At 36.6% G+C, this 27,476-nt stretch overlaps 3 protein-coding genes across 3 annotated transcripts; 1 reads left to right on the forward strand and 2 right to left on the reverse strand.

The window, feature by feature from the left end:
- The first annotated feature begins 2 nt into the window (after positions 1–2).
- LOC117421989 (epithelial cell adhesion molecule-like) lies at positions 3–7,197 on the forward strand. The gene is made up of 9 exons (XM_034036564.3): positions 3–574; positions 2,046–2,216; positions 2,900–3,143; positions 3,619–3,690; positions 3,903–3,966; positions 4,708–4,806; positions 5,440–5,622; positions 6,070–6,129; positions 6,317–7,197. The coding sequence occupies exons 1-9, from the start codon at positions 502–504 to the stop codon at positions 6,374–6,376; spliced, it is 1,026 nt and encodes a 341-aa protein (XP_033892455.1). The 5' UTR covers positions 3–501; the 3' UTR covers positions 6,377–7,197.
- A 333-nt stretch (positions 7,198–7,530) lies between these two features.
- Positions 7,531–13,194, reverse strand: LOC117424298 (26S proteasome regulatory subunit 4). The gene is made up of 11 exons (XM_058991708.1): positions 13,062–13,194; positions 12,054–12,107; positions 11,649–11,745; positions 11,271–11,395; positions 10,896–11,081; positions 10,593–10,721; positions 10,211–10,307; positions 9,895–10,084; positions 9,421–9,572; positions 9,045–9,199; positions 7,531–7,889 (listed from the first exon to the last, which is right to left on the reverse strand). Exons 1-11 carry the CDS (start codon positions 13,062–13,064, stop codon positions 7,755–7,757), a joined length of 1,323 nt encoding a protein of 440 aa, XP_058847691.1. The 5' UTR covers positions 13,065–13,194; the 3' UTR covers positions 7,531–7,754.
- Positions 13,195–18,219: 5,025 nt separating this feature from the next.
- On the reverse strand, positions 18,220–27,377 carry LOC117963963 (potassium channel subfamily K member 13-like). The gene is made up of 2 exons (XM_034906022.2): positions 26,099–27,377; positions 18,220–21,513 (listed from the first exon to the last, which is right to left on the reverse strand). Exons 1-2 carry the CDS (start codon positions 26,433–26,435, stop codon positions 20,618–20,620), a joined length of 1,233 nt encoding a protein of 410 aa, XP_034761913.1. The 5' UTR covers positions 26,436–27,377; the 3' UTR covers positions 18,220–20,617.
- Between the last annotated feature and the right edge of the window lie 99 nt (positions 27,378–27,476).

Consider the following 27,476-nt stretch of genomic DNA (forward strand, 5'->3'; position numbering starts at 1 on the left):
AGCTTGCCACCAGCTTCTATCTGAGGGTTCTATCAAGGGATCCTCATCCTTCAAACCAGTACCAGAGACAATGACTGCCTTGGTGTCCACCTGGAATAGACTCTCATAACATGCCAAGAGAGGGCCAAACTTTCACAAGCAGAAATTTAACACCGGCTTGTAAAGACATGTTTTTTTTTATGCTTGTACTCAGTTACCTTGCAGCTTTTACTTTTCTGTGTTTACCTGTTGCTGGGAAGGCAAGTAATTAGAGGTCAGTACAAATCACTAAAGCTATTTCAAGCGGTACATAGCCCCAAGGCTTGAGGTATTTTAGCATCAAGCACCCTGTGTGAATAATTCAACTTTTTAAGATATAATGACAAACTAAAGTGTTAATTGACCAGCGCTGACTGGTTTAAGATAACCTACTGCAGAGTCTGAAGGTGAGTCTTTCTGCAGATTGGGGACTCTCTTTTCTAATTAGTAGCGTTGGATTTAGTAAAAAGAAACCCTGCAGAGATGAAGCTGAAAACCCTCTGTATTATTTCTGTGTTGATCTTTCAAAGTACAGTTGCTGTGACTGCAGTGCCAGGTGAGTCCGTCAAGAGTTGTGCAATGTTAAAACGTTACTGAATTTCATAAAATGTGTATGTGAAAGGACAGCTCTAGAATGTTTCCAGGATTAGAAATATAGGCCCAGTGCTGTTACATGCTGGTACATTTTTTCAAGAATTTTTTTTACTGATACTGTAATCAGATGTTTATGGTAATGCAATGCACTTTTGCATTTTTTCTGATAGTTGTTGTATTTAACACAGCCAGTAAATGATTGAGTAAAATGCACTGGAATATTTTCTGACATTTTCAGTTGATGTGGGAAAACTGAAATGAGTTTAACAGTTCATGAATGCTCTATTGAAATGCTTCTAGTTTGTCATAGCATTTGATAAGTTCCTGTTAGTATTACTTTTTTTTCTTTTTTAAAATATTATTCCAGGTTATCAGATTCAGATATTCTAAAAATGTAAAGAAGAGATTGAAAGATAATTGCTGAAAGACAAATTCAAATGCAGGCTAAGGTGGAATTATTGTGCCAGTACTTCAATTTATTTTGCTCTCATTTTATTACTGTTACGTGGGCTAGTTTACAGATGCAGTGTTTGAAACACGCACCACTATCGTCCTCTCTTTAAATTGTATTAGAAACTTATGTTTCTACATTGATTGTTTGAGGAACATCAATTGCTTCATGCTTCCCAGTTAGTTCTTTTCATTAACAAACCTGAAACTGTCTTGAACCTGAATACAGTGGATAAAGTGCCACCTCTCGCAAGAATGTAGGCATTTGTATCCACTGTAATTAAACAAGAAATGCACTATAAAGGTTACAAGCGTGTGCTCTGTTAGCGTGATCTTCATTTATTTAACTAAAGCTGATCTAATTGAGCAATAATGTATTGCACAACTTGGGAAGTTGACTGTTTTTCTCTTCTGCTTTTTAAATATTATTGTTCAGAAAGGAAGAAAATGATTTGTATTTGGGGAGAGTTATCAGTTTCCAAGTGCTCCAGTTTTAGACCAGTATTATTGAGCATACTCATTAATGACTTACCGTGGGTGTGTAAATCAACAAAAATCAATTTACTGTCTGTTGATGCAAAACATGGCGATGAGCTTGAAAGGCTTCTGACAAAAAGCAAAAAACGAAACAATTAGCTATTTGATACTAGAAAACCTAGGTCTCTGGTTACCATTAGCGTTTACATTAAACAACATTGGGCAAATTGGACATTTTTTACAACAAGTTTCTACAATTTGTAACAAATGATCAAAACCCCACACACACATCATTGTTTTATGAATACAGCATCTATAGTATATGCTACTGTACAAGTGCATCATGGGAAAGGCTCTTTAAAACGTAGCAGAATATGAGACCAAATGAAGCCGAGGCGTGGCGATATCCCACGACTTCACCACCCTGTCGTGCTATATTGCTTAAACGTCACTCAGTTCTAAACTACCCAGACCACAGGGAAATGTCTTGTGTTTTTATATTGCAGATGATGAATGCCCTGATGCCTTCCCGGCCCGTGAGAACTGTGAATTTGATGAAGTGTGCGAGGATGCCTTTTGTAAATATAATGAATATGTCACCTGTCACTTGAACAGGTGTGGGACCTGTGAGGCTGTTTTCCATGGCCACGATAATCACACTGTCAACTGCAACCAATGTATGTTTAATGCTCCGCTTGCCTCTGTTTTCTTCTGTTAGATACTAAAATGCAAATCTCTGTGGGTTTTCAGAACTGGTGTGCTTGTTGGATCATGAAAAAAACAAACTAAAATACATTATTTTACTATAGAAATGTACCTTATTAGATATCAACAATATCATTAAAATACTACTATAGCCAGCCAATCCAAGTCTGTTGAAAAAGTGTTGTTTTAAATAATACTTTTCTGTTCAATTGTAAATATTTACAACAGTGCAGAATATTGCAATATTATAGTATATGTATTTGTAAACACACATTGTAGTATACTCAGCAGTACAGTTTTATTTTAGCTTTGGAGCATAAACCTCTCAGGTCTTATAAACCGGTGTGGTGTTATTTTGTGGTACATGTAAAAAAAGTGGTACACTGTGTACGCCTGGGCATGCGCACGTGATTTTACCTCAGAAAACTGATGAGTAACAAATTGGGTTATCTAAAATTGTAAACCTATATCATTTTGCAGGTGAACTGCAGTCTGTCTTGTTCGCAGTGATTTGTGCAGTATCATTCTCCATTGAGCGTACCATTTTCTGGTATTAAATGGATACGCGTACCACATTCTGACAATGTACCACTTTCTGGCCCTACACCTGTACTAATCCCCAGCCATCTGGCTGTTGGTATATAAATTCCTCTAGTGACGCCAAAATGCAGGCTGATGCACCTGGAGATGCTTCACAAGAGTAAGCATGGGGGCAGTCCCCACGGGGGTCGGCTGGATATGGACAGTGTGTACGACCCGGAGTGTGAGAGGAATGGCACCTTCAGAGCCAAGCAGTGCGATGACGACTCCAACCTGTGCTGGTGTGTGGACAGCGCTGGGGTCAGGGTCACTGACAAGACTGGAGACGACCCTAAATGCGATCGACTAGTACGTGTTCAGTAAGTAAGGACATACATTAAATGTATTGTTACAGCCTTGGCAGTCACATGACCATTTTAGATAGTGGTGCTATTGCCCACGTAAAGATGGCACTGGACCAGTGTCCAAAAATAAGGTTGTTTCCCCATCTTAATTTTAGTTTTGGGTATTCTTTCCCAGACATGTAAGTTTACTGTTGTTGCATATTAAAAAACAGACACTGTATGCTTTTGTATGAATGGTATAAACCATTTAACCACCTGTAGTGGTTTTTAATGGTGCTTTTTGCTATGCTGTGATTCTTGTTAGAATTGAATGGTCTGGATTAGTATTATTGTTAGGCATTCTAATCTTGTGCTAACCCACAATGTGTTGCAGTAGAAACCACTATGCAATGGTAGTTTGTCCAGCATTTCATCTTTATAAGACAAACCAAATACAGGTGATCTATTATGAAAGCAAAACATTTATAAATGCAATTTTCTAAATCCACAGCCTCATCGAGATTTTTTTTACCTTCAAAGTTGAGTTTACGTTTTACACTGGTACAGAAGAGGAGGTACGAAGGTAGGTAAAAGTTATTTTTTTGTAATTTATGACCTCAAAGATATAGCGCTCAAACGCCTAGCATAGAATAGAATATTTCCTGTTTCACTTTATGGTTAGTCACCAGATGTAAAAAAAGTAAGAATCTATACCTTCAGGTGAGATTTTAAATTAATTTATTATTTTGGATTATCAATAAATACTAATTGTTGTTTTATCTGTTTTTGTTTCAGGAAACTGGCCATTAAACTGGTCAAAGAATACACATTAAAGGCAACCCAAATTCTAGAAATAAGTGTAGGTACAGTATACTGTATGTCCATGTTCAATATATGTAAAAAAACAGATCATTTTATATTCATGGCATATATTCTGATATTTCAATAAGTTTATCTTGCTCAAGCTGTAGAAATGCCAATGTGAGTATTTTCATGTTAGACAGGAGAGAGTGTGCTGGCAAACACACTAACCATGGCGGAAATCCCAGTGTGTCTTTTCTAGCACCCCAATGTTAATCTCACTGTAAACACTGACAAGGAAAGCTCCATACACTGGTGATAAATTATTTCTGAATAAGTTACAAAACCTAACAAAGATAAGTAACAATTTATGATTTTTCTTAAATTACATTTTGGCTCAATGTTATTCTTTCACATTTTGATATCGTAATCAAGATGTTAGGGATATTGTAGTTACAGCCTCTCCCTGGATAGTAACAATGAAAACTCAAATGCATCCCAGGGCACACAGAATCATTACAGGATTGGGAACTGATGCCATTGCTAATCCCCCTGTGTGAACCTCACACTGGCCTTTGTGTGTGAGCAGATACCACTATGGGCAGGGTCTGCTAGTTTGATTTTATAATACATTTTTACTGTCAGTCTTCTTTTGAAAACTTGATTGTGCCTTCTGAGAATTATTGGCAATTATTGGTAATTGTTTTTCTTGCAAGAGCCGATTTCTGTGAAGCTTGTGTTTTGATTAGGGCTGTGTGACTTTATTGATTTATAATTCTGTTGTTCCTGATGGCTGCAGATTCAAGAGCTGTCCCATGAGGTGTCAATCAGACTGAGTGAGAATGGCACCAAAGATCCTGTAGATGTAGCTACAGTGGCCTACTACATTGAGAGAGATGTAGGTATCACTAATGGAGGGATCAAGTAATAATACAGGATCACTGAATTATCATTAACATATTTTTGTGTTACCTAAGAAACGTACTTGATGTTATAGTGCAACTTGATGGTGCATGGACCTGCAGTAGCTAAGCCAGAGGAAACAGTTACTGTACCATACTTTATCACTGATATCAAGCTGGAGTAAACTAAAGCTTCACATTGTTGAAACATAGCGCCCTATTAACAAAACTTTACGGGGCTGTTTTAAGAAATGTCTGTTTTTGTTTTGCCCTTTTGAAATGTTTTAGAGGGGGTTAGTTCATTCTCAAAGCACAGTTTAACCTAAGATAATGTTTATAAACATATAAAAACCTTAAGGTACTGATTAGGAATAATGTCTACTCGTTGCTCCTTTATGTGAAAGTGTTTATCTAGTGGTGTCAAACAGCTCTTATGTTACTTCTGATTTTCACCACTAGATGGACACACCTACTAATGCCTTCATCAGCATGCAGCTCAGTCTCCATGCATGTGCTTCGTCTTTCAGAGTCTACCAGCAATGGTGCCCAGTGCCAATTGTGCTGAATTGTGTGGTGGCAAGGTTGAGCCCATCGGATTAAAACGTTATGCAACCATCTTTTGCTTTCAGCTGAAGAAGAGCAAATTCTCCCTTGAAGTTGATGGCAGGAGCCTGGAAGTTGAGCGTGATTCAATCAAACTCCTGTTCTTTGACAATGAGCCCCCACGCATCAACATGAAGACCATCTCCCCAGGGTTTGCTGCCATCATCATAGTCATTGCCTTGGCTATTCTGACAGGAATTGCAGTCTTTGTGAGTAATTAACAGTTTATACTCATCGCAGTGAGACAGGAGCACTGGGCTGTGTCCTGTTTTAATGGGCATGACTTTTGGTTTGAGAAATAGGATCGTGTCAGATGCCTGACCTAGAATAGAATGTGATTTTCCTCTTTCTCTGTATGGTTAGTCTCCAGATGTTAAAGTGTGGTAGTATGTACAGTTTCTACTTGATCAACCCTGCAGAATAAAATGACATAAATGAAAACATTAGTTCAAATAAACACTCCTTTCATCAGATTACAGGATGGAGTTCATTTTTGATAAATACATATTTAGTGTTATCAGCAGGGCTCACCCCAAACACATACTTTGAAAACATACTGTATATTTCTGCTATCATCCTCATCAAGTTTTAGCAGTTTATTCCAAGAGTGTTTAATTACCCACTGCCTTTTATTTATATTTATATTTTATTCGTAGGTTGTGGTGAGAAGGAGAGCAGAACAAGAGAAACAGAGGATGCAGTTTGAAGTCATTGAGGTAGGAATTGCTGACAGATATGAGATCTGGTTTGTGAACTGTGTTGCATGTCACCACAATGTTCCTCTCAAATGGTACCTCCAAAGTCAAGACAGGTTAAACCATTATCACTCAGAAACTTTTGACAAGACCATAACATAGACATAATAATTATCAGAAACTAATTTGCTAGTTTTTTTTCTTTCAGGGCCAGGGGCTTGACGATTATCACCTTGCTCAGAGGGAGACAATTGGCTACTACTACTAAAGAGTCACTTTAATCTATTTCATAGGCTGATATCCAGATTGTACAGAGCTGAGGCTGCAAACTGAGTTCTTCGCAATGCTATGCTGTTATTAAATGTAGAATTATTTGTATTTGAGGATTTTAAGAATGTTTAACAATATCTGATGATGCCCAGGTATCCAAAACTGGTTGTCAGTTTATGAAATGTCTTTATATAATTAATGATTAGAATGTTTAAAATTATCTGTATAGGTATAAATATCAACAGTGCTGGTTTTGTGTGAATAGGGTTTTGTCTAGCACGCTAATAAAAAAAAAAAAAAGGTTCTTTATAAGATTTTTTTTCTTTTTAAAAGTAGATATTAATTAGTGCATTTAGAATTTTCAAACACACCAATCAGATAGGCTACTCTGCAGTATTCCAGGTTTTGATGATGCAGTGTTATTCACAATGATCATGTCAGAAGGGGGCACCACAAACATACTTTACAAGGGGGTGGATTCCAAATAAACTTCCCTTCAGAACACAAAGACACGAGATCATGCATACCTGATGCTTAGTACTTTGACAGATCACATTCACAATATATGGAGCAACTTTAAATGTTGTTACACTTCAAAGCAGGTTTTCGGTTGCATCATTTTTATTGGGCGCAAATTGCATTATACTAGGTGCTCCAACCAATGCTGACATTGCACAGGTACAGTGGTTTCAACAAGATTGTGTTCGGACATATATTACCAGATGCATTGTTAATGTTATGACAGGTAGTATTAGCAGCACAAATCTATAAATTCAATTTTCTAAAGCTAATGTGATGATTGCTACATTTTGTTTATTCCAACAAATGTGATGCATTTTTGAATGCATATAAATGCTAATACTGTATCTGTTTAGATGGCTGGTAATTATAAAATAAAATCTAGGTAAAAACAATGATTTATGTGTTATATTCACAAAATAAAATGCTTGTTAGAATCAAAGACGTTCTAACCTACCTACAGTATAAATAAGTCATCTTGTTTTTAATTTAATAGAGTCTAACCACTACCAGTTTCAAGCTAATATACTATTTATACTACAAACTAAACTAGTTCTTGTAAAAGTTCTCCAATTCATACAAATCATGAAGAGTTTAGGACAAGTAAATATTTAACATAAAAGCTGACAAATGTTATTTCTGAAATGAAATATTTTATTGTCAAATAAGATGCTTTACAATGACTTAAAACCCTGCCCCAGCAAGAACATCACAATTCATGCATACATTGAGTTTTATCAAAATCTCCTTGGTCATACAGACAACAGTGCTTTCTTTAATATACAGCGGTTTACATCCTTATGCAAAGAGTATACTGTCAATACTATGAAGAGAAATGTAAAGGCTTCTTCCTTAAATTAAAGATAGAGTCCTTCTGGTGTGCCCTCCTGTTTCTTGTAAAGAACATTTTCTTTGGACTTTTTAAAGTCTTCATTTGTCACTTTCATTCTGCGTTCTCGTAATGCCATCAATCCACCTTCTGTGCAAATAGCCTGAAACAAAGTCATAACATAAGCAATAGAATTATTTATTTATAGAGAGAGAGAGAGAGATATTATATAAAATTAGTGTTGGGACAAACACAGGATTTTTGTGTTCGGATATTCACTCAACTTAAATATTCGTTCGGATATTCACTCATTTTCAGAAAGCAATAAAAGCCATCATATTGCACAGAACACAGGCAGAGACAGCATAGCAGCAGGGGCAGGGGGGCGTGGCCCCTCTGTGTGCCTTTAATTTACAGCAAGATGTTACACGTTAAGTAAAAAAAGTAAAGAATACATTGTGTAGGCCTTACTTTACCCCAGTGAATTAACTAGAAAACAAAAGGATGCCAAATAGCAGTTCAAGTTAAATGTTGTTTTGTTTATACGTGAAATAAATAGTACATAAATACCACATTTTAATTTTTTTTTTTTTTTCATTCCTTGGCATAGCCATTTCTTCACAGTAAACAGTGGCCACAGAAAAGTTTTCATAAAGTAATAACTTGAGGTTTACTTGGGCCTTTTTGTAGCTGAACAAGCAAACGAAAACTGAAATGTAACTTTAAAACACTTCAAATAAAACAAACGTGGAAATGACATTGTAAAACTAAAGGGGAAAAAAAACTCACTGTTTTAGTTCTCGTTTATTACATTCCCCATAACAGAAAATCACAACCAAAAATATATAATATATACAATCTACATAAAAATCACTACACAACATTTTCAGCAAGTTTAGCACTGTTTAAGCAAAGCATTTCAGAATGACGTGCTTGCTTTTTTTTCTGTCCCATGAGATTCGGACTCGCTCTAAAGCAGCACAACACTTTTTTGACACAGGTGGCTTTCCATAGAGATCACTATGCGTTTTCACGTGCATAATCTGGTTTGTTTACTTTTTGCTGTCTAAAACTTTTAAATAGAGGCTCAAGAGCTGCTGTGTATGCCCGTCTTTATTCTATGTAGATGAGCTTTCATGTTATTTACCAGATCGCTCCACCTCATAGGGCAGATGTAGTAGCCATTATACTAGATATTGTGATTAACAAAGGCCACCACATTATTTATCAACATATTTTCTTTTTAGAAACATTTAAAAACTTGCTCTAGTTCAATCTATGACAAAAACAATACTCTGGAGATTTTTAATTTTACTACCTTTATGTCTGCCCCAGAAAGATCATCTTTTGCCAAAATTAAGTCATCCAAGTTTACATCGTCAGCCAGCGTCATTCTGCTTGTGTGGATCTGAAAGATTCGCTTCTTGGTCTTTTCGTCAGGCAATGGGAACTCAATTTTACGGTCAATTCTTCCTACAATGACAGGGTTAAATACAGGAGATTGTAACACCCACACCCAGGCACAAGTATAATATTCATTGTATGAAACGGAAAGGTTCAACAATTCAAATTTAACATCAGAAATGTACTAGTTGGTATTCTTAAAACATATGGGGTTATCTTTAAAATAAGGATGTAGTAACATTACACAGGTTTACACAAACTGGAACTGCATCTGTTTTCCTGTTATGTACCTGGCCTGATAAGGGCTGGGTCTAGAGTTTCTATCCTGTTTGTTGCCATGATGACCTTGACATCTCCGCGAGAATCAAAACCATCCAGCTGGTTGAGCAGCTCCAACATTGTACGCTGAATCTCTCGCTCACCCCCAGAATTTGAGTCGTATCTGAAAACAAAAAGAAACATTAATAGTTATGTCAACCTCATGTTTCAGAAAAAAATGCTGGTTTATTTAGGGAATGTCAGTTATTGAGTGGTTTATATTATGATTAGGGCTTTTGTTTTTCGGTTTTTATTAATTTCATTTTTCGGTGCTTATTTTTTAGCTATTCGAGTTCTATATAAATCGTTTGGAAAGTAAATGGTAAAGAATCCTATTGTACCTGCTATCTTATTATTTAGTAATGTCTGTACCCTCAATCATACAATATTGTTTAATTATCCAATACAAAGTTTGAGCTGAAAAACAGGTCACAACCAATGCTTACCTCTTTGTACCAATGGCATCGATTTCATCAATAAATACAATAGAAGGAGCGTGCTCCTCTGCCACTCTGAACAGCTCGCGGACAAGTTTTGGACCATCACCCAGGTACTTCTGAATTAACTCAGACCCAACCACTCGGAGAAAAGTAGCTGATGTCTGATTCGCAACAGCTTTGGCTAACAGAGTTTTGCCTTTTGAAAAAATAAAAGTATGTAATTAGCCTCTCAACACCCAAGTTCTACCAAATTGAAGAAATTAAAAAAAAAAAAAAAAAAAAAAAGAATAGAGGATAAGTGATAACTATTTTAATTTCTTACCTGTACCAGGAGCCCCATATAAAATAACTCCTTTAGGAGGCTTGATACCCATCTCTTCATAATATTCTGGATGGGTAAGTGGAAGTTCAACAGATTCCTGCAAGAGATAAAATACAGTAATCAAACATCTATTCAACGTGTACCAAGGCTGCAAATGCAAATTAACAAATTAAAAGTAATCAGTATCAGGAATAGTTCACCATGAACCTCCAGCGTGTGCAAAAGAATGTCCTAACCAACTCTTATCTGTACATGTATAATAGTGCGACATAAGGACAGATGTATGCTTCCACTGTATCTTTGTCATCATCGTCGCCCCCCTACCCCCTGAAAAAAAAAAAAAAAAAGAGTACCCTATACGTAAGATATACATTGTCCTTACTTTGATTTCTTGAATCTGGTTATCAAGCCCTCCAATATCTGCATATGTCTCCTGAGGGGCCTTTTCAACCTTCATGACAGTGACCAAAGGATCTGTGTCGTCCATCAAAACTCCTATGACAGCATGAACCTAGCAAACAAACATATGTGTCAAGTGGGATCAGAAACATCTACCATTTTTCTGTTTCATCAGCATTATTAGAAAAAAATCCCTGTGACAAGCTTATGTCAATAAAATGAAATACAAAACTATGTATGCCAATTTAAAATAATGAGTTATCAAATATTGCATTAATGTTATTACCTTGTGGTTAAGTAGGACAGAGCAACCAGGCTCCAGCAGATCCTTGTCTACGAATGATAGAATACTGACATAGTGCTCTGAACCCACAGATGTGGAGACTATGGCATGGTTGTCATCAATGATCTCCTCCAGAGTACCCACAGACATTGGGGTTCCTCGCAGATCATCTACCTTTGATCTCTCTTCCTGTTCAAACAAAAAATATAAATATTTTACTGGACAACACATGTAATGGTACTTGACTGAATAATAGAAAACAACCATGTACAAACTGTAAAGACACTGTCTCAAATTGTGATAGACAGAAATACCGGTACAAGTATAGAAGTTATCCACTGTAACACCATTCCATTCCACTTGTTTAAACTGAAATACCTCTTGCTTCTCTTCTAGGGGTTTCATCTGCTCTTGATTTCGGATAAATTCTTCTTCCATTAGCAAGTAATCTTTAATTCGCTCCAATTTAAGAAGCTTCAGTCTGCACTGAGTGTGAGGGGTCACTATGACAAACAAAGGACAATCATTAACCATCTGTAAAAAAATAAACTTTACATTTTCTTTATCTTTTACCTTTTTAGAGCGTGTCCAGACATGCTAGAAAACAAATCTTGAGAGACTTGTCATGATATGCGTTTCTTAAAAGTACTTGCATTGAAGTAGGCTACTGTATATGCATTACAGTACCTATTTTTCCAAAAACTATACTTCGATAAAAATAAAAAATAAAAATTGATATATATATATATTCAATACCCAAGGGTAACTTGCTAGCCGCATCTGGTCCCTTTGATTTCTTCTTCCTTTTGCCAACTCTGGTTGGAATTGGTGGTTCATATTTCTTCTTCTTGTCCTTTAGATTAAAATATTTGTGTTAGTCAAATTGGTTTCTACAGATTACTTCATAATTTTCTTTACTAGCATGAGGTGTACAATACACAGGGAAGCTCAAGTTGTTTAAATTGTTCTTGGGTTATATTTTTCTGGCTTTTCAGTATTGCCAAAGCAAACAGAATACATTATACATTTTATTGCATTCAATTGTATGCTGCTTAATTAATTGTTATTTAAAAAAAATAATAATAATCTACAACAGATATTATAAAAAGTGAATATAATTTCAGATATCAACTTAAATGTCAAAAGACAAAAATTATTCACCTTATCATCCTTCTTGCCACCACCAGGTCCATGTCCCCCACTCTGGCTTTGACCCTAAAAAAAAATGCAATTTAACAATGAAAAGGGAGAATTTAATTTTCAATTAAAGGCAATTCTGAATTTAAATCTTGAACTTTGGTTTCCCAGTATAGATTTGAGTCTTCTACACACGTAGTATCAGAATCAAATGCAAAATATGCCACAATGCACAGACAAGGATTTGAAAGGTAGTATAGTGATGTACAGAATGAAAAACAACACCTCCGTCAGGACTTACAAAATTCGATCACAGGTTAAAGCGGTATACTTGTACCTTAACAACGCATGGTTGTGTTGACAGTAATTTTCCAATGTTTTATCAGACCATGCGAATGATTCCAGTGATTAAACGAATTAAACGAATAAGTTGCCTTTAATAGAAGGTATATCACAACGTTTACAACACCGTTTAGAAGAAAATAAAATACAACTACAGTTTCTTTATTAAAAAAAAATAATAAAAGTCAGTCAGTCAAAAATCAATAGACATTGTGTTAATCAGTATAAAGAAATGCAAATATAAATGCTGGCACTGGTGTCTAAAAAATCCACTGATGACAACCTTTATTTACATTTTATTTACCCCGGCCCTCTCTTTGTTTTTGTTCCAGAAACAGTACGTCACGGACATAATGTGTCTCTTATTTATATATACCAGATATCGTGAGTTACAAAGAAAATAATACGATATCTTACTTCAAAATAGCATCCCCCAAGCTACCAAAAATAGCCGTATAAATTGTTAAAATGAAGAACAGTACAACACACACTGGTATTACGGTGAGGGTTGGAATGATTAGACAAATCTGAGACACAGCCATTTGGTTAGAAAAGCGCAATTATTTTGATATTCTAGTTAGTCTCAATAAACCCCGTGAAATAAACAGAGTAAACACTACATGCCAACTGTTATTTTATTTCTAAACTAAAAAAGAAAATCTTCCTAGATATCAGAATTTGCTCACTCACCATAGTTCAACGAAGCAGACGGTCTCTCAGGAAGTACGTCACTCTACGGCAAAGCAGTCAGGGACAAACTAAACCACAACAGGGTGAACTGTGAGATTTTTCAAAACGCGAACTCAAAATACTTTTGAAACCTAATACATTGACATAGATTAAGAAACAAATGTGCTCCGAATAATAGATTTCAAATCTAGTGGTAACATTTCAGGAACACAAAAAAGACCAAGATAGGTAGAAAATAATGTTCACTATTTAGAACAGGTGACATCGGTGATAAACACGATGAAGCAAGGTTTCGTGCTTGAGCTAATAATGTCATGCTCAAAGTCAAAGCTTACTGATGTGAAATATTACCTCGTTTTGGTACAGGTTTTGTTGTATGTCACAGGGTTTTCACTAGCCCTCTCTATATTACTGTATATTATTCTGTTTCCATATCAGCGACTGAGGGAAATGCAAATTAAAAACCTCACAGATGCCAATAAATTCAATCATGCTGAGCTAGCTGAAGAGGGTGCTTGTCTGTTTATTTTGAACCCACTTTCATTCTTCTGGGAAAAGTCAATTATATTCTGAAATGTTCTCTACATTTAGCTGAATACACAAACAAACCTGAATCACATTACAAACAGATAGATGCAGGTGTATTTCAACATCAGAGATGGGTCATTTTTTCTTCTTTTTTATTACTTCTTCAAGTAATAAGGTAAACATTCACAAATATCAATATGCAAAACCTTAACTAAAGCATGTCGCGTTAATCTGCTTGTATCACTGCATTTATTGCATCCCTATTAACAAGATGAGTCAATATGGTTGCCTGGGTGGGTACAAAAAGATACCACAAATGTCCTAGAAAAACATCTTTTTAGCTGCCAACATAGTAAGACATGGCTTCATTTTGGTGCTCAGAGATTTGGTTTACAATACTAGTATAAACATGTGTAGATGTCAATTACATTCATGGGTTGATACTTTTTTTGTACCAGTATAGAGATTTAAGTTTCCCAGATCTTTGCAAGTAGAGAAATGTAGATGATACCTAAAAAAAAAATAATAATTACATTGAAATGTGACATTTTCTTTGAACAGATCTCAGTATGTATAGCACTAATGCATTCTCTGTGATAATTATACCTGCATTCAATATGAAGAGAGACCACTCTTTTCTTTGGTTCAGCAGATCTCAAAATACTTTAGATGTCAGTGCTAAAAGCACAAGAATGACAGTAAAATGGTTTCAACAGATTTACTGTTGGTTAGATATTCTTTACTTTGATTCCTTTTATGGACCCTATCTGAGTAGCTTTTCCACTTGGACCCTATCTGAGTAGCTTTTCCACTTGAACGGGAGATATTAACTATCTGGTTGTTCTGATTTGCCCCAAACACTTTTTATGAAGGGCTGTAGAGGATGGTTGTGTGTTGGGTCTGATGCCAGGAAGCTCAATAATAACTAAGTTCACACAAAACACGTTTCATATATTAGGATTCCTGGTAAACTGTGGCAAAAAACTGCAGTTCTGCCTATAATACAGAAGTCAGCTGTCCGATCAACAGTAAAGCTATTAACCAAAAAAATAATCACAATATTATGATTGATTTAAAGGAGTGGGAGTGCCCAAATATGATTAATTCTTGCCATATCCTACACAACTTTACCATAATGAAGAACAGACATCAAGATGTTTTGGAAAGATGGCCTTTGGCATGATCGTTGTCTACAAATAATTTCTTCAAATGGGGTGGTAGACTGTTTTTCCTTTCCTCTTATTCAATGGGTGTTGATCTCTAGTACCTGTTGTTTCAGGTTTGATCTTTAAACGGTAATCCCCAAACCTAAACATTAGCTACGAAGTCTCATCAATATTGGCCTCCACAAATGAAACAAAACTATTCACTTTTAGAAATGACAGAGTATATATTTTTCAATGTATTGAAAAAGAAAAATCTATTACAGTATATTCAACGTGGTAATCATAGCCATGACATGTACTGGCCTTTACTTGTTTTTCTCCCTTTACACCTGTTAAATATTTGAGCTCATTTAAATAATACTTCCGTTGGTACAAAATATAACATTTTTAACAAACTGTAATGCTAGTTTTACTTTGGTTAACACCAGCACAAAAAACGTGTGACATTTGTAATCTATTCCATATTTCACAGAGCCATTCAGTATGTGTTGTACGTGGCTTCATTATTAAACACCCACACATATATTTTAGGCTAAAGGAGAGCAGGCTATGCTGATTTACTCCAGCTTAGCAGTTTGATAGAGAGTAGATTTAGGCTAATTGATTCCCTGTTGGATAAGATTAACATGCAAATCTTCCTGAGTTATCATCACAGACTAGAGATGGAGTTCAATACAGATAGACACTAAAAAATATGAATATCCCTCAGCATCTCAAATGCTGTAAAATGTCATATTTAAATCTTTTTGTTCCCCAGTGTATTATTGTTCTGTGCAATTAAAAGATTCTTACATTGTAAGTGAATATATAGGGCATTCTACAGAATTAATGTGCTTTGAAATGTTTGATTAATACCTTAATTTACAAAGATTGTAGGCATCATTCAAGATGTTTAAGCAAATGTTTAAAGTTACAATTTATTTCAACAGTGTCAACTTGCTCACAAATGAAAACAATGTTCATAATGTTCAAATAAAATATTTTAGGACCTCAACACATTTGCTCTTATTTTGCAGTGATTGCTCTGTAGTTTTGATACTGTCTGAATGACTAACCAATATAAATCACTGTTTTCCAAGAAAAAGGAGAGTATAAAGAAAAATACTTTATAGAAAATGTCAGCAATCAAACCCTTTGGGAATTGTAATGACTGTGGGAAGCTAATTGAAGTATAATAACCAAAAGCAGGTTTTGCTTGTTAACAAACTGAAATAATCTGCTTTTGTGCTGCATTCCGACAATATCCAGTGGAATGGATTTGCAAGTTTCTTTCCTGAGTCTAAATTGGAAGGTGATCTCTCATAAGCATGATGTTAGAATTTGTTAGCTGTCCCAAAGGTCTATCAATCAGTTGACCAATCTCTGTGTGCTGGGCCCTGGCTGCTTTAATGGACAGTTGTTTAATTGCCCTCAGCAATCTTCAGTGTACCTTCACTTTAATTGGATTGCCTTGGAGCCTGAGCTAAGAACCCTATAAAAATGATATCAAACATGGAAAAAGAAAAGGTGGACACAGGGGACTGGGGTGAGTCAAGGGCAATTTTACTGCCAGCAGCAAAGCTAGACTGATGTTTTGTTTTTTAACCTTACTTCCATCCACATACAACACGCAATAAAACACTCACAAACACTCACAGCAAAGTTACAAACAGCAGGTAGAAAAAACAGATCACAGCAATTTATGATGTCCCTTTCAGGATTTATCATTTCCGTTCTAATGTCATTTTTTCTCCCTCTGGTACTCTATACAGACATAATCTGTACAAATGTGTGGGTGTTTTAGAGATCAATGCACTGGCAGATCTTCGATTCTGAAGGCCCTGAAGTACGGCTGGCTAGATTCACTTTTTACAACATGAACTCATATAGAATGAACTAATCTATTTCAGTTTTCTTTATTAGAAATAACTTTTTAAGCCAACATTTTTATTTTATTTTTTTTTTTGCCTTTGCGGCACTCCACACTGGAACTTTTAAGTTAAAAAAGCCACAATCTAGGTGCGGCAATCTTGTATTTAACTCTGCTTATTCATTTCAGCAAGAGGACAGCTGTATTATTCTGCAGTCTTTTTACAGAGAGCTCTTCTTTTTATTCTCAGCTGTCTAAATCTGCATCACACACTGTGGTTGCTTAATGGGTTTTTGAAGTGTTGGTAATACACTAATGCAGTAAGTTATCCACATTATTTTATAAAGCAGCTTCTCTCTTCAGTATCGTATTGATAATTCTGCCCAGCTGAAGTAAATCTAATGCTATATGTAAAATATTTTTTACTTCCTATCTACAGTATGTGTAAAATCATAATAATAATTTGATGGAATTTCAATTTGTTAATAAAATGGTTCATGTTGGAAAACATGGATCAAGAATTGATTAGCAGTTTGCTACGCATGTGGACTGGCAGAGCTATACTGGTGTTCTTTTCTGAAAAGAGACTAATATTGCAGATAGCAGACTATTTGGTTCAAATTGCATGTACTGCTAACAATTGATTAGACCTTGTGTCTACAAGCTTCTTGTCCAATATTGACTGCAAGCTAACAAGATAACAATGCTGTGGACCAGAAGAGGCCAGGCTCTAGACCTTTGGAATACAAAGCTTAAAGGAGCTAAAAGGCTCCCAGGGACTGCCGTTGGACCCAAAGGTTCACAGGGAGAATAAGAGATAATGCCACTGGACTCAAAGGGTCTCAGGCAAAACGGAGAGATAGGAACAAGGAAGATGACAAAAACCAGATGTATGGACCTTTTTGAGGCACCACCAGGGGCCTGAAGAATGCAAGAGTTCAGAGGTTGTCACACTAGATTACACACACAGACACAGACACACACACACACACACACACACACACACACACACTCACACTAAATTAAATATATGGTAACAGGATAATGTGTTGTACCTTTTCTATTGGTTAAGTGTCAGAGAAAGAGGAGGTGGACCATCTATACAGAGGGGTATTTAATGTCATGCAAAAGATTGTAAGAACGAGTATTCTGTTTGTCCTGTACCTGGGACCAGACTCCCTGCATATTTCAATAAACCTAACAACTGAGTGAAGAAAAGGACTCTGTGCATTTTCTTGAATCTACTTACTCACCATCCTTTTTTTTTAAGTTACATCAGTTCATTATACTTATACGCTTGGATAGAAATGGCACAGTTGATACAACTATTACTCTGGGGATTATTTGTCAACACTTTGATCAACTCAAAACATTTTTGTTTTATATAAGTCTGACTCATGGCATTTTCTCAAATTTAAATTCAGTCTACATTTAAAATATATAGTCAAGATAAGTTAGAAAACATCTTTTAGATTAGATTATGCTTGTGTATTGGGATAGCTGAACTAAATGAAATTGCATTTTGTACTATTAATGGAATGTTAAATGGTATTTTGCATTTCAAAAATCATACACAGTCAATTGTTTTAATGTATTTTTTTTGTAGAGTGGGTCTATAAAGTCAGGTTTTCATTGTGGTGCTTTGAAATCTCACAGGTGGAGACATCAAGCACTAGTACTTACAGATTATACTTACAGAGCTAACCAATTCAATGTTTCTCAACGGTTTAACTCCAATACATCACAGATTAGCTAACAGAATTTGCCATCTCATTCATGTCAATACACAGTATTTCTTTAAAAGATTCCAAAAATGTTTGTCATTGAAATTATAGCTCGTTATAAAGTCACAGAGAATTCTGCTAGCTTTAAAAGAGGTGGTACAAAATGAAGCAATCTGATACAAACTAATTGGAAAGTAGCTAAAACCTGTAATCATCTCAATTTCTATTCTGGTGCCTTTATCTATTCAGGCAATGATTCGTGCTGCAGGAGAGGTCTAGTGTTAAAACGTTGGCATGGTGTACGGTAATAGGAATGATAATGATCCTCTGGAAGACTTTCCCTCATATAAAAAGAGAACCATTTACAGCATGATAACTAGGTGGCTACATGGTCATTTTTAAAATTCATCATCCTATTCTGAATTAGCCTGTCCCCTTGAATTAATGTAACAACACAAAGGGGGCTATGTGGCACAGTGGGCTAATTAGCTAGCCTATCACCTCTGGAGGGTCACAGGTTAGCAACTGAATGGTAGAGGGTGTCACGGTCGAAATGGATCTGCACAGACTGACTAGGCGGTATTGTAAGATATTGAAGAAGTCCCTGAAGATACATACAAACTGCTTTACAGCATTTTCTTCATCCACCCTAACCTCCCAAATCCAATCATGCCTAATTGCGCTACTTCTTCAGTCTATGTCATGTGATCACTGAGTTAGCTACATTCACAGTTGTCACATATAATGTGAAATGTGATTAATCTGTTTCCAGCTGTCATGAAGATTTTTTTTTTCCAGATGACAGAAAGCAATTATTAGAGGCTTCAAGAAAGAGAATTCCAGGTTACAGGACAACCACAGTGCAAAACCAGCAATAACATTCTCTCAGTGGGAAAGATGTCTTTGTTGTCTTCTTTTACCGAGGGCTCCCAGACTATAAAGGAAAGCCATTACAGTCGACTGAAGCCCTGTAATCATAAAGCCTTTTATAATAACCTCTGCAGAGGATGAAGGGCATCTCAATCCACTGACACCAGCCATCATTATAAACTGTAACTGGCAGTGTCCAGTAGTTGAACTATGCTGGGATTAATTGTGCCATTACTACATGTACATTGTTGCTATCTATATGTTCTGTTGTTATGGACTAGACTAAGAGTATTTTGTCCGAACAGATAATAAAAGTCATGCCAAAGCATCTTTTTGCTCTTCAGTCTCCAACTGGTTTTGAGGCCACAGGACTGCAAACATAACCAAGGGTTTATAAGTTATTGATAATGCATAGTGTACATACTACAAGTATAGTAAGTATACTTCTGTATACATTTTGTTTAATTTATTAAAATTGACAGCAAGATAATGTAATTAATGTAGGTATACACCTGTAACCTATACTAATTATTTGACTCAGTACCACTAAATACCCTTATATATGTACCATTTTTATAATCAGTTATTTCACATTTTATTCCAGGACAGATATCACAGAATATGACCAAGTAAACAAAGAATTCAAGAAAGAGCATTTCAGAACTTTCCCAACCCAAAATGACATCAGCAGGATGTAATTGGAATATATCACTGGTGCGATTATGAGGTATATATGTGTGTATCAGGTGTTTCAGATGCAAAATAAATAATAATAATAAGATGGCTATAGTTTGCAGGGAAACAAGCTGAAGGACAATATGAAGCTATACAGTATAATGTGACCATTATCCTTTGCCTTCCTCTCTGCACCAATAGCGTGAAACATTACTGACAGAATGGATAACATCCCTTGTGACATATTCCAGCACCTTGTGGAATCTCTGCTACTTCTTGTCACGGCTGTAATCACAGCAAACGGTGGCCCAACCCAGTACTAATAAAGCAAAGTGCTGTTCTCCTCATCCCTAGACTAGTTTATCATTTATAAATGAGGGAAGGTGGGGTACCTTGAGTAATGTTGTACCATTACGAAGATTATGACTTGTGAAAACATTGTATGAAGAAAGACTGACTAATCTCCTGGTTTATCATCCCTTTCTGATCTCAAGTCTGTTCTGTATGATGCCATTATATAAAGCTATAATTCAATCTATGATCTTTATCGTGGAAAAACTCATAGGGAACCAGGTGGATCGTTCATGAAGACATCACTTGCTTTGGTGCATAAGGCTAAAGAAAAAACAAACAAATAAATAAGACCAGGCCAGCCAAGAGGTGCCTTTGGATTCATTTAGAGAATGTTGTGGATAAAGATTTGAGATTATACTTCATGTACAATTTCCATATGTTACACATTTGTCACCTGTCAACACTGGTCTCTGCCAGTCTATTGTTCATGATTGCGAGGGCCCCTACTCCCCCTGAAAAGCCATTGTGTCGAGAGTTGGAGCCTGATTGCCTTGGAATACCATTGGCTGTCTCTGAAAGCTGCTTTTGCATGATGGCCAGGGACACCTTGTTAGCAGCCAAGAAGTCCTTCATTGAGATCATCTCACCAGACATCCTGCGGCCGTCTGTCTCGCTCTCGTGGATTATGTCTGTCTCAATGGAGTTATTCCGCCTGCTCCGGAAGTTACCAGGCATCACAACGTTCCTTCGAGACCTGAACACCTTTCGTCGACAACGATGGCAGCAGCGGCAGTCTAGCTTCCTTAAAATCCAGTTCAGAATTTGCTTTATAACGATGGATATGACGTTAAATAAAGAGTAAATGCAACAGACCCCCATGAGAATGAAGACAAAATTACCCAACCTGTAGAGGCTTTGGTTCTCGTACCTCATGTGTTGGCTGCTGACCAGATCCCCAAACCCAATTGTGCTAAAGGCCACAAAGCAGAAATAAAGCGAGTCAAAATAGGTCCAGCCCTCAATGTCCGTGTACATGGCAGAGGCACAACAGGAGATGATAATGGCTGCCACACACAGGATGAGCATGACGTAATAAACAGAGGGCTTCCACCCAGCAAGGCTGTCTCCCTCTTCTGAGCTGCCGGAGTTCCTTCTGTTGTCCTGGGGCATCCCACCTTTCCACCGCCGCTGCCTCTCGTAGCATAACTTGAGGATGTACGCCAAGACCGTGATCAGGCGTTCTAGGAACAGGTTAAAGAACAGAATGGTAGCTGCACATCCGATAAGGCCATAAAATATCAGGAAGCTTTTCCCTCCAATCGTTGCAGGCGTGGTCATTCCAAATCCTGCAAAGTGTAAAAGGATAAGAATGGTAAAAACTGTGTTGAAATTAACATCATTAAGACTTTTTCTCTGGTAAATAGCACAAGGATGATAAGAATGGTAAGAAGATACAATACTATACCTGAATAAGCCTTTCACAAACTTTGTTTTGTTTTTTTTATATTTATTGAAAATTCATAATACAGGTACTTAATACCATTACTGTTGGATGTAAATGAGCAGTAGTTTGTGGAGCAGATTCCCTTATAGACCTATTCATTGCCTGACAGAGACGACAAGGTATAACTCCCCATAATAAAATGGAACGAAATAAAGACTCACATAATAAAAGTCAATGTTCTCACTGTGGAACATACAAGGATGGAATAAGAAGTATTTTTTAACCTGTTTAGAAAAAGAAAAAAATAGGGAAAAAAGCTGCAGTGCCTCAGTCTCATTATATGTGGTGTCAGAAAGGAACATTAACAAGAAAGTGATGATCTGCCAAATTGATCTGGGCTCTGGGGCCCAAAAATCACCTCATGATTGCCATGCTGTTTAAATAATCACAAACCAGCATGGCCTTACACGTAATAATCCCTGGCTGGGAGACTCAATATCTGGTGTCAGTGCAGCAGTAGATTTATACATGCGGGCCCTTAATAATACCAACAGGGCACAGAACATTATTACTGGTACTTACTTTATGGAAGAAAAACAAGAAAGGCACAGGTGTTTTCTGTAGGCCAAGGGTTTAAAAGAGTTATGAAGAGAACATACAATAGTATAAAATTTCAATGTAGTAAAACTGAAATATGAAATATTCAATTTAGAGAAAGCAAAAATTAATACATACATACATACATACATAAATGTCATTCAATCCACAGCCTCCTACACGGATAGACAAGACAATAGCATCAACAAAGGACAATGTCCATTGCAAATCTCTGGAAGCCTTGAGATACAAAACACCACCCCCTCCACCATGGTTTTTGCAGTGGCTGTAGCTAGTTTTCAACAGGGTTTACTCGTTATTGGTAGAGGAATACATAAACTGGCCTAGAAGCACACTAGCATGATATGAATTGGCATGGGCTCCTATTCTAATTTGTTTTTATCCCCTGTTCAACCCTAGCAGGGACTGTTCTAAAATTCCAGCCAAACCACCTGTGACACGACAACTGAAAATTCTACTAACAACAAAATCCAACTCCCTTGAGTTATCACAGCGCTTGTCTAATTGATCTTAACAACCAGCATCAACTTCCTAATCCTAATAAATATAATACAGCCTGCAATGAATGAAGCAAACGGTCAGTACAGAATGAATGGCAATGGTTGTGAGCAAGGAAAAATCCCTTCTATGGTAACATTTGTTTTTCTTCTTCTACTTGACATATAGACTAATAAAACATAAAACCTCATTTGAAACCTCGTTTCAAGCATTACACCTTTACATTTTGAAGTGAGACACCCACGCAAAAGAAACATCAAGCAGGCTCCTCTGAATAACAAAATGACACTTGAAGGAGTTGAAAGGAATATTTTCTATCCTCTGAATTTTCATAAATTACACTGATCAAGCTTGAGAAAGGTGGATTTTCTGTAATAGGGCCAGTATAAAAATGACCACTAGGTGTGCACTAGGGGTGTGCATCAGTACTTCCTTGCAAACTCATTGTCATAATTGAAATATTAGAACCCTGAGCATGCTATTTGTCTTTTTTTTATACCAAAACATCTTAACATATTATTAATAATGTACATTAAGCCCAACCAAATGAATGTATTCCTTTCCATTCTGATGCATGTCACGTGTCAGCAACCCTAATTCAGTCTGAAAGCACATACCAGTATCTAGTCTAAGATCCTTCTTTGAGAGTAAGAGAGTTAATTAGGCCACACAAGTTTCCATGAATGAAGGGAAATTTAATTAACGCTCTTCTATCTGATTTTATTGTACTGTACATGTTGTTGTTTCCAAGAAGCCCATCCAAAATCCTTGTGTAACTGGTTTGCATCAAAACCTGTTAATTGGAATCAATGACTCTGGCAGCTTTAATATTTTAGTCCCCTGGTTTTCTTTCTAATCTGACCATCTTCCAGTTGCAGGGCTGTTGTTATTCATTCTCTGTACCGTGTCTTTTTGAAGCCTAATTACCATAAACATTATACAGCTCCACAATGTACATTGCCTACAGTAGAGCACAACGCACAATGAATTCCCACTAGATCACTGCTGCTTTGAAGCTCCTTCTTTTCCCTTACAGATCGAGAGAACAGAAGCGGCCCCATCGGATAATCTTTTGCTGTAAAGCAGCTATGCCATCCCTGAATAAATTAGATATCAATACAGTATATATAGGCAGTTATTAATAAAGTAACCAATGTATCATGCATAAGAGAGCTGGAACCTTAACTAAACTTTCCCATGGTCAATACAGCTACTTTTCCTGTGTTGAGTGTGTGGGCTGCTGTGTGTATTGACTGACTACTTTCAAACTTTACAATCCTCTGTAAGTGTCTTCTTCCCTTGTTTGCATCAGCGATTTCGCATCATCAACACAATCTGTAACAGCGGGGAAATATCAAGCAATAGAAGAAAGCCTTTAACAACAACTCATGCTCTGTTAAGCAATAAATGCAGTGATGTTAGTAACGGAACAAAAGTGAATGCAAGCCTGGCTATGAGACCTACTGTATGAGGTACATTCAAATACAGTATGATGCATGTTGATTCGTAAAATGTAGGGATCCTTTAAATGTATTACTTTTAGGGATGGCACAGTAATCGATTACAGTGATTTTATTGATTTTTTTTTGTATATCGATTATTTATTGTACTGAACATTTTTATCGATAATCACAGTTATCATTATTGTGTTTCTGTCATCTGAAACTAGCATACTCAATATAGCTGTTACTTTATGCATCTCTCTTCATGTATACAAAGCAAACCTTCCTGTGTCAGATTTGGTCATATATTTCAGCTACATGAACTGGTCAAGGGAAAATCAAAAACGTAGAGTTCATTGCAACACAAAAAACTCTGCTTAGAAATATGAGAGGTGCACAGTAGAATCTATGGTATAAGATTAATGTTAGATAGCACACAATAATCAGGCTGGAACAAAACTGATGCTAAGATTGCAGCACTGATAGAAAAGAAAAACAGGAAATTCCAGAGCAGTTCAGTGTGTATAGGAAACAAATACAAATGAAAATGAAGGAAGAATTTTTGAATACATTAGAACTGTCAAAGCTATTGTCCCTGTGCTGAAAAAATTAGCAAGGCATTTCTACATTACATTGACTATTGATAGTTTACTGATTTGGGACCCAATTCTCTACTATATGGAAAGAACAAAAACAGAGACTACACAGCTTTCAAAGCAGAGCCTTAGCAATCTGCTGACCTGACCTGACCTGACCTGACCTGACCTGAGGCCCACAGCTGGTGCTAGCCTCAAACAGAGTCATCAATGTCCGCTTCACACATTTACTTCCACTTTATTCTTTTAAAATAAATGGATTGCAGTGAGAATAACTACATTCATATACCACAGCTATTCATCTTTGTAATGGACTAAGGTCAAAGCCTTTATGTTTTTAAAGAATTATTTGCTTGCTTGAAACATGTAGAATCTATCACCCTACCTTAAATTATACACACAGAAAAGGCCACTTTGCCACGTTGTGCTGCTGTTGTGGATAAAACAATGCTGAGCAATGAATCTTGGCAAGTGGAGGCCACAATAATCAGTGAACAATTTGTTTACTACCACCACTACTGAAAGCACCAGTCTTTGCAGGCAAACAAACACATGTCTGTGTGACCCTTTTGTAAGAAGTTACTGTAAAACGATCAATGCCTATGCTATATTGGAATTGGCATGTTGAAATGGAAAAGTAGGACTTGATATTTAATGTATTTGAAATCATAATCCAAAGTGAGCTGTGTGCTCAGGTTTCCACAATTAAACACGTCAACCACTAAGTTAACTGGAATGCATTTAGGTGGCGGAGGTATTTTCTTGGGGATGAATTTTCATTTCTTCAGGGTGCAAGCATGTCAAGATAAATCTGTATTAAAGCCTGCTTGCTTTGTATTCATTACGGTTTGCTCAACACTGCAGCTTTATGGAGATGCGTTGATATCATATCATTATAAGCGATTAGAGTATTGGTGCATGAGATGAGAGGGTCTCAAGAATTGGTATAGGAAATAATGGAAAGGCTTTGAATTTTTAAGATGAAGGTCTTTTTTAAAGACACGCCTTCTGCATTTAATACAGTGCAGTGCATCCCTTTTCTTATTCAAATTTAGCCGTGTGTTATGCAAGAACACATCATGTGGTGTAGCATTAATTCAATCTTTACATTTATTTACCATAAAATGTAGTCGAGGACTTTATGAATTAGTCTAATCAAATCAAATAGGATAACGAACCAATAAAGTTGTAATTCATTTTGTTAGACTGATTTGTATGGTTTAATCTTGTACACATGTTAGTTTGCTTCTTCAGTGGTCAGTTGTTGATCAGTAGCCCTTACTCGTTTTACTGGTACATGTATTATTATTTCCTCTACAGCTTACCAACTTACCTATAGTTGAAACCACCGTCCCCGCAAAATAAAACGCTCCAGTAAAATCCCAGCGAGGTCGAATGTGATCCACACGGATCCCAGCAACGTTGGCTTCTTCATAATCCCGAAGGAAGTTCACTAGCTCAGCCCTGCTTAGATTGTACTTTTGCGTGAAATTGTCAAACTTTTGCGCCCACTTCTCTTTTGCCTGCTTTTCTTTCGGCTGCTCCAGAGCTGAAAAGACAGCGGCACCACAGAGGAGGTAGAGGATGATCAAGAGTGCCAGCAGAAAGAATCTCGCGTTATCCTCGTTTAATGGACCCAAACTGCAGCAGCAGCAACTTCGGCTAGCCATTATACGGTTGCTTAGTATGGTTCATGGATAGAGGCGCCTTCACGTTTAGCGCACAAACTGCACACAGAAACCTGTTAGAATTATTTATTTTCAACCAGGGGAATAAAATGCTTATGTTCTGGATTCTAAATAAAGTTAAAAAAAAAACGTGCTGTTATTTATTTGCAGTTATTTCAGTTCTGAAAAAGCAAAAACAAAACAAAATGTTATCCACTGAGATGACATTTGTCATTATGTTGCATCCTGGAAATCCCCTTTATTAAAAAAAAAAATACAAATACAATCTATAGGATCGTTGTTTTTTTTTTGTTTTTTTTTGGTTGATTTAATACCCCAATGTAGGGTTATACATCTTCCTTAATTCAGTATGATGAATTGGGTGACATCTGTACAGGGATTTCCATCCTTCTTGCTTATAACTTTCTTACATAATCATACAATCAATCCAAAACAGAATGGGGTTTAAAAACAGTTTACAGCCGAGTTAAAAAATACACGCGCATATCCACCGATCGCTTCTCTCAGGGTTAGCCGTGGTAAACTCCACCGATCGCTTCTCTCAGGGTTAGCCCTGGTAAACTCCAACGATCGCTTCTCTCAGGGCTAGCCCTGGTAAACTCCTTATAGTTGTTGCGTAGTATGTTGCTTCATTTGCAATGGATTCCGATTATTTTATTAATTATTCCTCAGGATAATGTTTGCTTTTTTGGTGACCTGTGCGTTTAGCATCTTTTTTTACATCCTTTGCGCAAATGCATTTGCAGTATTGTAATTCCGTTTATTTTTGTTTCCATATAGTGCAGTAAGTCCTTTCTTAACGACAGCCTCTTTTTATGTAGTTTTAGATTAATATGAAGCTACCAGTATAGACGAACTTCCTCTGTAGTTCCTCCGTTGTTTCGAGAGTAGTAATGTCTAACACGTCTGATTTCACCTGTCACTGGATGCACTAGGACTGTGCTTGAGACTCACTCGCATTTATGGCTCTTGCTACTGTGTACTAAGACAGCATGGAAGACCGTTGTAGGAGATGGGTGTATT

This window comes from Acipenser ruthenus, chromosome 18 (genome assembly GCF_902713425.1).
Source record: "Acipenser ruthenus chromosome 18, fAciRut3.2 maternal haplotype, whole genome shotgun sequence".
NCBI lineage: Eukaryota > Metazoa > Chordata > Actinopteri > Acipenseriformes > Acipenseridae > Acipenser > Acipenser ruthenus.